General features: G+C 34.5%; 1 protein-coding gene across 1 annotated transcript in view; it reads left to right on the forward strand.

Annotated features, from left to right (window-relative positions):
- The window catches only part of DNAH12 (dynein, axonemal, heavy chain 12), a 130,284-nt gene that overhangs the window by 94,608 nt on the left and 22,596 nt on the right, over positions 1 to 13,080 (forward strand). Inside the window, exons 52-58 of the mRNA XM_012735164.1 lie at positions 2,915 to 3,156; positions 4,619 to 4,766; positions 5,099 to 5,244; positions 6,156 to 6,370; positions 7,054 to 7,246; positions 9,232 to 9,424; positions 12,107 to 12,279. Coding sequence (XP_012590618.1) covers positions 2,915 to 3,156; positions 4,619 to 4,766; positions 5,099 to 5,244; positions 6,156 to 6,370; positions 7,054 to 7,246; positions 9,232 to 9,424; positions 12,107 to 12,279 — 1,310 coding nt within the window. The remainder of the gene's footprint in view (positions 1 to 2,914; positions 3,157 to 4,618; positions 4,767 to 5,098; positions 5,245 to 6,155; positions 6,371 to 7,053; positions 7,247 to 9,231; positions 9,425 to 12,106; positions 12,280 to 13,080) is intronic.

Consider the following 13,080-nt stretch of genomic DNA (forward strand, 5'->3'; position numbering starts at 1 on the left):
AAAAAAAAAAAAAGAAAACTATGGACTGAGTAAAGATATTTGTATATTACACATCTGACAAGGGGTTAATTTCCAAAATACATTGAGAACTCATGACTTGACAACAAGAAAAACTGAATCAAAAAATGGGCAAAAGGGCCCTTCCTGGTGGCCCAGCAGGTTAAAGCACAGCACTAAGAAGCTAAAGCCACTTTAGCATGAGTTCTGCCCCACCCCGGAGGTGATCCACATTGAGCAGCAAATCTCTCCTGACCCACCCACTGCTCCCCTCAGTGCAGATCCCCTCATCAATCTGCCTATTCTGCTCCCCACTCTGTCTCTGGTGAATCCTCTCATTGCTCCTGCACATCTGGACTGTACCCCAGTTCTATATGCATAAATAAATAAATCTTTTATAAAAATGGGCAGAACACCTAAATAGATATTTCAAAAGAGATGTTCAGATGGCCCATAGACTAATGAAAAAATGCTTAATATAATTTATTATCAGGGAAATGCAAATCAAAACCACAATGAGATATCACCTGTGAGAAGACCTGTATGAAAAAGAACAGAATGAATAAATGTTGGTGAGGGTGTGGTGAAAATAGGACCATCATTCCTTACTAGTAGAAATGTAAATTGGTGCAGTCTTTACAGAAAACAGTATGGAGGTTCCTTAAAAATACAAGTAGAAAAAACAAAATTCTTTAGCTGAAGCATATGAAAACACTAAGATGAAAAGATTTAGGCACTGTTACATTCATAGCAATGTTACTCACTATAGCCAAGACATGGATTCAATCCAAATGCCCAATGACAGGCAACTAGATAAAGTAATTATAAAGTATTGATAATATTCTCAATGGAATACTACTCAGCTATTTAAAAAGTTGAAATTGTGCCTTTGTAACAATGTAGATGAAATTTGAGAAGATAATGCTAAGTGTAATAAGGCAAAAGGAAAAGATAATAACTGGGTAGCTTCGATCATTTATAGAATATAAATAACCAGAGAAAATAAAAATGGCTAAACACAACAAAAACAAATCTTGGACTCTGAAAAACATGATAGTTAACAGGGAGGAGGGAATATAGAGGGGTATATGAGCATGTTGAGGTATGAAACTGAACACCTAAAATTATATAGTTTTGTGCATGTATGGTTGACCAATAAATAAATTTTACCTTTTTTTTTTTAAATTTAAAAACGTTGACTCAGGGTCAGAAGTAAGATCCATAAGGTTAAAAGGCAGAGTATGGAAAGAAGCAATGGGATGCATTGATAAGGTACACTTTATGAAGTCATACGATGTCAGATTTCTAGGAAAGCAGAGAATGTTAAGAACATTTACCTAGTTAACTAGCAAAGGACCAAGGAAACACTAGCTTTGCTCAATATATCTTGCATGACTATTCAGGGAAGCCAGAAATATAAATAAAAAGGAAGGCGAAAATACATGGTAATGCGCTTAGAAGTATAGCATGTAGAATGAATGATTAGGCTAATAAGGTACAACACATCCTTATAAGAAGTAGAAATTTTGATCATTGGTTTCTATTTATACATAGACCTGTTAAAGAAATAAAATTAACTTTTATCTGGGGTATACTTCCATTGAATTGCTGTTTCTCCCCATAGTAGTTTTATGGCAGATCAGTGATCTCTGAATGTAGCTTTTTTATACTTGTCCCATAGGCAAATAGAATATTCTGGATCTACTCCATAAAGCAGAGAAGTCAAATTATCAGGTTCTTTCCTGACTTCATACTCTACACCTCCACACTGCCATTATTATTATTTTTGATATAGTACTCCTTTGTACTAAGAGTTAAAGGGAGGTATTCAGTAAGATCTCCTCTGAAGTCAAAAGTAGAAAATGGAGCTTCTGCTATCTATTTAACACATTCCTCCTTCAGGATCTCAGCCCAGGGAAGAAGAAATAGGACATTTAGTGTCTCATACCTTGCCTTCAGTATGAGACACTAAATGTACCAGAAGAGTTAGTTCTCCTTTTCCAATTGACAATGCTTTCTTTTCTTTCATCTTCTAAGTTATTTCTACAGTGACTTTATAGTACACCAAGTTGGCCAAATTCCGTTCTTGATATACTAACGAGCACAATAAAATAAACACTTAAAAAAATCCCTTTACTCTCAACTAAGTTTTTTTTTTTTCAACATTTTTTGAGGGAAATTCAATTTAGTAGTAAAGCTGAATAACAAGGCTTTTTTTGGTATTTCTATCAGTATCAATTCCCCAATGTCTGCCTTGGGCAGATTGGAAAGATTAAAGGATTAGAAATTGAAAAAAAAAGGGGGGCCATATTCATATACTTTATACATTTATAATTCCTGTTACATGTCTTTCTCAGTCTTGGATGATAGTTGAGAGCAACTTATTATTTTGAGATGTTTATAATATGGTATTTGTTAGTATAATTTATCCATTTTTTAGATGACAGTTTGCTAGTCCAGAATGATTTATGTTTTATAAGATATATAAATATTTTGCTTTGTGTTTTCAAATATATGATTTAAGGTAAAATGATTATTTTGCATAATTTATTTATAGTAATAGTTTTTTTAAACTTTTGCAAGAACAATTGGGGTATAAATCAGAAGTTGGGGTAGAAGGGAATCAGAGAATTCACTAGAAGCAGAGTAAAGAGTAGAACAGGTGGATTCACTGAAATGCACTGTTAAGGAGAATAGCAGGTGAGACAAGAGAGGTCTGCTGTGCCATATGTGGATTCCCTGGCTGGGGAATTGAAAGCAGGCCCTAGCAGTGATAGCACTGATAGCACTGAGTCGTAACCCCAAGGCCACAGGGAGGCCCAATAATAAATATTTCTAATGCATAACGTCCATAAAGGGTTATACAGATGTCAACTTTACATAATACATTATAGCTTCACATTTTGTTCCCAAACAGGTAGTAGCTCCCAAGAAAGCCCGATTAACAGAAGCTCAGAAAGCCTTAGGTGAAATAATGGGACTTTTGAATCAGAAGAGAGAAGAACTGGCAGAAGTAGAACATCATTTGGAGAATTTACAGAAAGTATTTATTGAAAAAACTGAGGAAAAGGCTCGTTTAGAAGACCAGGTAGAACTCTGTGCCAGAAAACTTGAACGAGCCTCAAAACTAATTGGAGGACTAGGAGGAGAAAAATCCAGGTCAGATTTCTTTTCATTTTCAGATTTAAGCATTTGATACATGACTTTCTTTGGATATTTATTATGACTGATTTTAAATGATTTCTTGAGAATGTGGAATAATTTACTAGATACCTGGTCAGGCCTCTCCAAATAGGAGAGATGAAAAGTGGAAAGGCTAGTGCTTTCAAATGAGTTCAAAAACAAAGAAGCCTGGCCCTCCCTTGTGGCGCAGCGGGTTAAAGCACAGCACAGAGAAGCTTAAGCCACTTCTGCATGAGTTCGATCCCCGCCTGCCCCGGAGAAGATACACATGGCGAGGCAGACCTCTCCTGACCCGCCCGCTGCTCCCCTTAGCAGTGTACTTCATCGATCTGCCTGTTCTGTACCCCACTCTGTCTCTGATGAATCCTCTCACCCTCCGCATCTCTGGCCGGTATCCCAGTTCTGTATGAATAAATAAATAAATCTTTAAAAAATATATTAAAAAAAACCAAAGCAGCCAATAATAACAATTTTTAATTTAAGTGATAAGATAGTATTTACTGTACAATTATTTTTAATTTATGAATGTCAAAATTTCTTAAAATATTTGGGAGTAGGGCCCTCCTGGGGGTGCAGCAGGTTAAAGCACAGCACTAAGAAGCTAAAGCCACTTCAGCATGAGTTCAATCCCCACCCCAGAGGTGACCCACATGGCGGGGCGGACCTCTCATGGCCCACCAGCACTGTTCCCGTCAGCAGTGTACTTCATCAGTCAGCCTGTTCTGCTCCCCACTCTGTCTCTGGTGAATCCTCTTGCCACCCCTGCAACTTTGGCCTGTACTCCAGTTCTGTATGCATAAATAAATAAGTCTTTTTAAAAAAATTTGGAAGTAGTTGGTATAAATGGTTCACTTGGTTATTCTAATCGATTTATTTGGACTCACTAGCTAGCTATCTCATTTATTAATTTTATTTGTTCAATGAATGGTATGGTAAAGTATCATGCCTTTGACCAGGCTTTAAAGTCTAAATGTAGGTGGTGTTAGGATGCCCTTTTTTTAATTTTCATTAAATAGAAAAATACCAACCTTAGTAATAGTATGTCAGCTTCTATGCAACTTTTTAGTAACGAATTTCAAATATTCCTATGTTTTACTTAATAATAAATATTGAAACAAATTACAGGGCCACTAATCCAAACCACACTGGAGAAAATGACAGAGTGCTGGTTCAATTTTGGTTTTTCTTATTCTGAAGTATCAAGTTCTGTAAGAAATGACTAATATTCTAGTAATGAAAAGTAGATTGTCAACCACATAAAATAAATATGTATTATAACATGTTGCAGCTGGAGAAGATCAAATCTCCTGATTTTAGATAAGCAAATACGCAATGATTTTAGTTCTTTTGTTATAGACTTTGAATTAGAAACCCCTTGATTTTCAGTTACTCTCTTTCATTATTTTCTATTGTGAGTCTGCTTTGGTTGATCTCACAGATGGTCTCAAGCTGCAAATGATATTCAGATAGTATATGAAAACTTGACTGGTGATGTCTTAGTATCAGCAGGTGTAATAGCCTACCTTGGTGCTTTCACTTCTGGCTTTCGACAAACATGTACACAAGATTGGAGCTTGTTGTGCAAGGTAATAACTTTATATTTCATGTTTCTTTTTAGAACATTCAAAGAACATGGAGTATTGAGTGGATGAGACAATTATAAGAACAGAGAAGGAAAGAAACAATTGAAAATATATTTTGCTCTTTTTTGCATCTTTTTTGATCAGAAAAATACTTCTATGATCTTATATGTAACTCAGTTATTTTGTTCCTTAAAGTTACTTAAAATCTATTATTTAAAATTATTATTTTAAAATTATTAGAATTAAATAAAATCTAATAATAAAACCAGTATCTTAAAACTTCATCAATCAAAAGACATGAAAGAAAATATCAAACTTTTGTTTATTTCTTGCAGAAGAAAAGAATCCCATGTTCAGAGGAGTTCTCATTGAGTAAGACCCTGGGTGACCCAGTAAAAATTAGAGCTTGGAATATTGCTGGATTACCAACAGATACTTTCTCCATAGATAATGGAGTGATTGTTAATAATGCCAGGCGTTGGTAAGGAACACAGAGCATTATATTTCTATTATTTGAAAGTTTTCAAACATAGAGGAACAATGAATTTTTAAAATAAGCACACATAGCTTCCACCTCCGTAGAATCTGCAATTGATACTTCATTATTCTTTCTGCTTTATGACAGGTTGATCCAGGAAAATAACTAGTTTGCTAATATTGAATTGATTTTACTTTTGAAAGGGAAAGAAAATAAAAGCATAGTTATCTAGGAGTGTTTGATTAAAGAACTTATTCATAAGCAAAAAGAAAGGATTTTAATGCAAGAAGTTATTGAAAGAATAAGCAAAGGTTTAGGAAAGCTAAAGGGACAATTTCCTGTACTTAAAATAATTTAAGAAAATTTAATGCACTGTACTGAGTACAAGAAAAACCTAAGAAAGTCATGATCATCAAGGAAAAAGAAAGTACATCATATTTCGAACACCTAAAACCATGAATGATATGTTTTTGAACACCAAGTTCAAGTCTTTTCCTTACTTCCATTAGAAAAAATAATTCCTAAATAGATCTCAGATATAAACCAGATCAAAGTTGAAAATATTTTTATATTGTATTAAGAAAAATAATGTATTAACATTACCATGAAAATGATATATTGTAATGAAAATATTATAGAGTACAAATTCACAAGGCCCTATTTCTGATATTGTACTAGTTTGTAACCTTGGAACTCTGGACAGTATACTCCCTGTAACTACATTTCTTCATTTCAAAATGCAAAGTAATTTAAGTGAAAAAAAAAACCTCTATCTTACAGGACTTTAGGAAAATTAATACTATTAATATTGATGATGTATGTGAAAACTTTGATGGTGATAATTAAATTATATAATTTTAAAGAAGTTTCAACATTTACTTAATCTTCTCAAATTTTTTCTTATTGTATTTTAGGCCTTTAATGATTGATCCCCAGGGTCAAGCCAATAAGTGGATCAAAAATTCTGAGAAAGAAAATCACCTTAATGTTATTAAGCTATCAGATTCAGACTATATGAGAACATTAGAAAACTGCATTCAATTTGGAACTCCACTTCTACTAGAAAATGTTGCTGAAGAATTGGATCCATCTTTGGAACCTTTACTACTAAGACAAACTTTTAAACAAGGTAGAAATCAATTGATAATTGTTGGTAAAAGTATAGCTTTGGGACAAGAAAACCACTACATAAATGTAACAATAATAAAATTCAGTTCTTCTGTGTCATTATTATGGGTGAAAGGAAATTTGGAACAAGTATCAAGAGTAAATTTTGCTCAGATATTAAAAAAAATCTTGCCTTTCTTCATTTCTTCATCCACTGTTGCTAAGACTATTTTTCCTAACAATTATAAAGAAGTTGAAGCCAGCCTAACTTTTCTTTTTCTTGTAATGATGAACCATTAAAATTTCATCACTAAGGATGGAAAATGTAGGCCAGAGTTGACTTTAGATAAACATTGCCTATGTTATATCTTTCTGTTTATAAAAATTTTCTCTGCCAAACTCTAGTACCTTTAAGAGCTTTAGTGAGACACAAACAACTTTGGAATCATGATTGAAAATTGATAGAGGAAATAAGTGCAAAAGAAATCTTGATTTAAATGGCTGTATGACTAAAATGGTTTATGCTACCCCAGATGAGTGCATCTTGTCATGTACTTACTTGCCTGTATGTCTGTGACTTTTGTAACACCAGTATTCTTTTAAAATTACCTCAGAACTTTTATTGATAACTCAGTTAAGACCTTAACATGGAGAGAGGAGCTGTGTAACTTTGGCTTACTGATGCATTTGTTTGTTAAAATATAGGTGGCATTGATTGCATCAGACTTGGTGAGATTATTATTGAGTATTCCTTTGATTTCAAGTTTTATATCACCACAAAACTGAGAAATCCACACTATATGCCAGAACTGGCTACAAAAGTGTCTTTACTCAATTTCATGATAACTCCAGAAGGACTTGAAGATCAGTTACTAGGTATTGTTGTTGCAAAAGAGAGGTATGTATCTTTTAGAGTACCCATATGGCATAGAGAGCAATATTTGTATACTATTAATACTTTTGTTATAAAATTATTTTAAAACTTTGTCAAATTTTGTATTTTGTTATTTTAAGTTAAATAATTATAAATGCTTTAATATATCCATTATCTAACAAGTAAGTTATAAGTCAACTATGTTCTGTTGGGTTCTGAGTATGGATAGTAGGATTCAGATGATACAGGTTTCAACTTTATATTTCATTGTTCGAGCAAAAACTTCACCCCTAAGAATTTATGCTATTAATAAATACCAGAAATGTATTCAAAGACTTGTTTATGGGATGTTAATGAAATAAGAAAATACCTAGAATAAGAATGATAAAGTAGCATATAAAACTATATAATGAAGTAACTATAAAGTAACTATAATAAAGTAAAAATCAAAATCATTAGGCAACCATAGATTCTATAGGGGAGGAGGAGGGAAAGGGACCAGTATAGGAGTAGGAAGAGCAAAAGGGACCATGGTGATGGTGCACAGGGGAACTGGATATAGGAATTTCAAGGGGAAACCATACATTGCACAAAAATGAAGGATGATATAATGAATATATTTTAAAAAAATTTTTAAACTCTGTTGTGGATAATTCATTAAAAAAAACTAATGTGCTGTGGTTATTCATAAATACAAAGAAAAGAATCTTGGGAAGGAATGTGCTAGAGTTCTAACAGTGATCATCCCTGATAATGTAGGATGATGGAGAATTTTTATTTTTTCCTTCATACAATTTGTTTTCCCTGAGGTTTTCTATTATTAACACATGTTATTTTATAATTTTTCAGTCATATAGATTTCTGTATAACTTTGGGGGTACATTTTCACACCTTCATATGTGTACATGTTCACTCACCATCTAACTCCTGTGCCAATGTCCTATCTTCTTATTCTATCCCCACTCTATTCCCCCCTCATATTCTTTCTGATAACCAGTATATTTTCACAAAGTCTAAGAATTATTTTTGTTGTCATTTGCCATTCTTCAGTTATTTATAGTCCACAAATAAGTGAAACCATCTGGTAATTGTCTTTCACTTTCTAACATTTCATTTATTATAATCACCTCAAGATCCATCCATCATGTACCAAAGGCACTGTTATCTTTTTTAATTACTGTGTAGTAGTCCATTGAATTTATACTCCACAATTTCTTTATCCAGTCGTGTACTTTTGAACACTTAAAGTTGGTTCCATGACTTGACTTTTGTAGATAACGCTACTAATGGAGTTCACAAATCAGAAAAAATATTATGACACCTAGAAGAGATATTAGTAAGGAATTCATTCCTGAAAGAAATCCTTGATTCTACTTGAAGATTATTATAACATTATAAAATGGTTTAATTGAATGAATCAAATTAAGAGTGAAAATATGTAACTACAAAAAACTTTGTTACTTCCATTGTTTTAATTCCACCTTCTCAGATTCCAAATCATAAACATGTTATGTATTTTGTAATGTGGATGTTGCAAAATGGATTATGTTATTTTTGAAGTTACATACCACATAAGTGCCAATTTTACCTTTCAATTCAAGATCCAGTTATATAATGAGTTAGCCTTTCTATGTCTACTATTGAAGAAATGATGAAAATTAAACCAAATATAAAAAAATAAGTAATTGATAAGAAATTTCACACACTGAATTTCTCCACCTCTTATTATTCTCACATACTCAGCTAAGTCATATGAAAAGTCTTAAATATTATCACCATCTTTAAAGACATAAATGAAATATTTTAACATATAAATTTAATTTTTGGCTTTAATTTCTCAAATTATTAATTGTATGGAAATAATTTTCCCCTAGGTTAAGAAAGACATTAATCACTTTAGTTTTTATTGCATATCTACAGAATTATTTAAATATCTATAAAATTGTGACATATAATGGCTAAGTAAGAATTTAGATAAAATAGATTTAACTAAATTTTTCTCTTTTTAGACCAGAATTAGAAGAAGAACGAAATGCTCTTATTCTTCAATCTGCAAGTAATAAGAAACAACTAAAGGATATAGAAAGAAAAATATTAGAAACACTGTCATCTTCAGAAGGAAACATTTTGGAAGATGAAAGTGCAATTAAAGTTTTAGACTCCGCTAAAAATATGTCCAATGAGATAACAAAGAAACAGCAGGTAAAAAAAAAAATCCTAGAAAATTTTCAATTTTAATGATTCCAATTCCTCCCAGTCTCTGAAGAAAATGTTGTACAAAGCATACTGGAAAAGAAAATGATTTATAAAATATTAAAACATAGAAACTAATTTTACACTCATGAAAGAATATAATCTTACTAATGAATTACTCATAACCTGGTCTGATTTATATGCCACCTATGCACACAAGATAAACATTTAGAATGAAAGATTTACAAATAATATAATTTTAAAAGAATTGTGTAGATAAGACAGCTAGTTAGTTTCATTCAAGTTTTAGCTGACTCCTCACCTAAAAATTGATTGAGAATTTGACCTACCTCTGTTCCTTATTGAAGTAATTTATGTAGGTAATTGCTAGTTGACTGGCCATGATTCTAGGAACCAATAAGGATGTTCTTGTGACATTGCCTGTCATTATCAGGGAGAGGGAAGTTGAGAGTTGGGGGTGACAGGTGGAGGGAGACAAGTGGTCTATAGTCAGTAACACCTTTATTACAAAGTCACCTCACACAGCCAAAAACATTTTTTATAGTACAGGTTTAATAGAAAAGTAATTGTAGACAATGTTATACATGAAAGAGATCTTAGCTATTAGTTATGTTTTGCAATTTATAGTTGAATTAGGGCCCACTAAGGGTAGTTGAGGCAACATTTCACACATTTAAATGATATTACAGTATGTTTTCTATAGGCTAACTTCTTTGACTTTCATACTTTTCAATACTTCTGCCCACCTAATGAACTAAATACATAATACCACTGGAGTAATTAAAAGGTAAAAATAAACCTAAATAGAAATTGTTTGCGTTGCTAAGTATCCCTCTGCATCTGCCACTCTCCACCCCATGCACTCCAGCTCTAGAACAGAGGACATCCTAAAATCCACCCTTCCCCTTGGATTGAGTTTTACTTTATATGAATTTGATGGTTATGATGTTTTCTGGTCAGGTGTACTGGAAACTTTTTTCCCTTCATTAAGAGTATCAAAGGAGTAATACCTCAGTGTACTGTGAAAGCCCCCATTTAGGGATCATGGCTGAGCTAGCTTCTTTCCCACTCCCTGTCCAAGAGCAGAAACAACTTCTCATCTTCTCACCACACTGTTTTTTTTTTTTTTTTTTGAGTTATTTATTTGTGCATACAGAACTGGGGTACAGGCCAGAGGCTCAGGGGCGGCAAGAGGCTTTGCCAGAGACAGAGTGGGGAGCAGAACAGGCAGATCCACGAAGTACACTGCTGAGGGGAGCAGCCGGTGGGTCAGGAGAGGTCTGCCACGCCAGGTGGTCACCTCCAGGCAGCGGGAATGGAACTCATGCGGAAGTGGCTTTAGCTTCTTAGTGCTGTGCTTTAACATGCTGTGTCACCAGGGAGGGCCCACCACACTGTTTTTACAAAGGAGTGAAAGGCAAAGGAACATTTATGAGTTTATTTCCTATAATTCAAGAGGAAAGGGAGATTAAGTATTTATTTGTTATAGTACTTATAAAGGTAGTGCAAAGGGTTAGGACCCAGCCCTGAAATCTATCTGCAGCCACTTCAGTGTGAGTTCGATCCCCTGCCCAGAGGTGACCCACATGGCGCAGCAGACCTCTCCTGTCTTGCCCACTGCTCCCCTCAGCAGTGTACTTTGTTGATCTGCCTGTTCTCTCCTGGCTTTGTCTCTGGTGAAGCCTCTCTCTGCCCTTGCACCTCTGGCCTGTACCCAGTTCTGTATGCATAAATAAATAAATATTTTTAAATGCGAGAAATTTAATAAATCATAATGTCTTTCTTTTCTTCCACCACTCTCCTACCCATGCAATGTAAGAAAAAACATCTTCAAAAGAAGATTCGTTCACATCATATAAAGCCTGCTTTTCTTTTTTTTTTTCTGCTTTTCTTTTTTTCCCTGCTTTTCTTTTTTTTTACCACAATTTATATGATTGAACAAAAGCAAAACATTGTCTATAAGTTTTTTTGGTAAGATTTATTTATTTGTGCATACAGAACTGGGGTACAGGCCAGAGGTACAGGGGCGTCAAGAGGATTCGCCACAAATAGAGTGAGGAGCAGAACAGGCAGATAGACAAAAGTACACTGCTGAGGGGAGCAGTGGGCAGGACAGGTGGGGGGGGGATCTAACTCTTGCTGAAGTGGCTTTAGCTTCTCAGTGCTGTGCTTTAACTGCTGCGCCACCAGGGAAGGCCCATTTTCTGTAAGTTTTAAAGTATGCTTTACAGCCCCAGTTTCCATGGCTAAAGTTCAATCTTTTTTATTTTTGTAAACTATGCTTCCATAATTTTGTCATTGAGTTAAGGAGTATTTTTTTTAAGATTTATTTATTTATTCATACAGAACTGGGGTACAGGTCAGAGATGCAGAGGGTGAGAGGATTCACCAGGGACAGAGTGGGGAGCAGAACAGGCAGATTGACGAAGTACACTGCTTGAGGGGAGCCGATCAGCAGGCGGGCGGGCCAGGAGAGGTCTGCCATGCCATGTGGATCTCCTCCAGGGTAGGCAGGGATCTAACTCATGCGGAATTGGCTTAAGCTTCTTAGTGCAGTGCTTTAACCCGCTGCACCACCAGGGAGGGCCAGGAGTATTTTTTTAATATAAACTTCATTGGATGAAAATACATGCTTAAATTACATTTCTTAATCTTCTTTTTCTTTTCTAGATTGCAGAAAAAACAGAACATAAAATAGCAGAGTCCCGAGAAGGCTATAGGCCCATTGCTAAACACTCCTCAGTATTATTCTTTAGCATTGCAGACCTGGCTAACATTGATCCTATGTATCAGTACTCTCTCACCTGGTTTGTGAACCTTTATATCAACTCTATTCATGACAGGTAAACTCTCTAATTTCATTCATCCTCCTTAGGTTGGAATTTTACCAACCTTTCCATTATAAGTATGTAATTTTTTAATGATAATGATGAACAGCTATATACCAGAGACAGACATTTTGTGGGGGTGGAGTGGGTAATGGGATCAACAACAGTGGTGGGGAGGGAAATGCACTGGACTATGGTGATGATACATAGGTGATTTGGTGATGGGAAGCCCAAGGGGATTGCAACTGAGATGGAAAAATACACAAAATGATATAAAAATAAACTATTGTATTTTAAAAAAAAAGATAGCAAAGAGATGGGACAACTGGCTGAAATTTAAATAAACATCATTTAAGTTTGTGGGGAAAACAAAAAAGGTATTTTAAGAGTTCCCTTTGTTGATATATTGACATAATGTTCTTACTTATGTAATATATATTAATTATAGAGCATTAAAAATATGGAAAGAACTGTGTGTGTATGTATGTGTGTATTGTGTAAGTAAGAGAGAGAGAGAAAAGCATACTCTGATGCTTCCTCTGATGCTTACTTAAAAAACTGTGGACTGGGAATGAGGCAAGACCTGGAAAAGAAATCTAAGGAAGGTAGTATGTGTGTGTGTGTGTGTGTGTGTGTGTGTGTGTGAGGTGTGTGTCTGGGGAGGAAGGGGTGTTCTGACGTGACATACCAGATGGGAATGTTTTGACTATGAAAATAAAAGATGTGGTTCTTAGAAATACTCATGGAGATAGCATAGGGAATGCCCGTTGTAATTCTTCACCCAGTTTCACCAGTGGTAACATCTTGTATAATCAT

The sequence above is a fragment of the Condylura cristata genome, unplaced genomic scaffold, assembly GCF_000260355.1.
Source record: "Condylura cristata isolate star-nosed mole 26May11 unplaced genomic scaffold, ConCri1.0 scaffold00004, whole genome shotgun sequence".
NCBI lineage: Eukaryota > Metazoa > Chordata > Mammalia > Eulipotyphla > Talpidae > Condylura > Condylura cristata.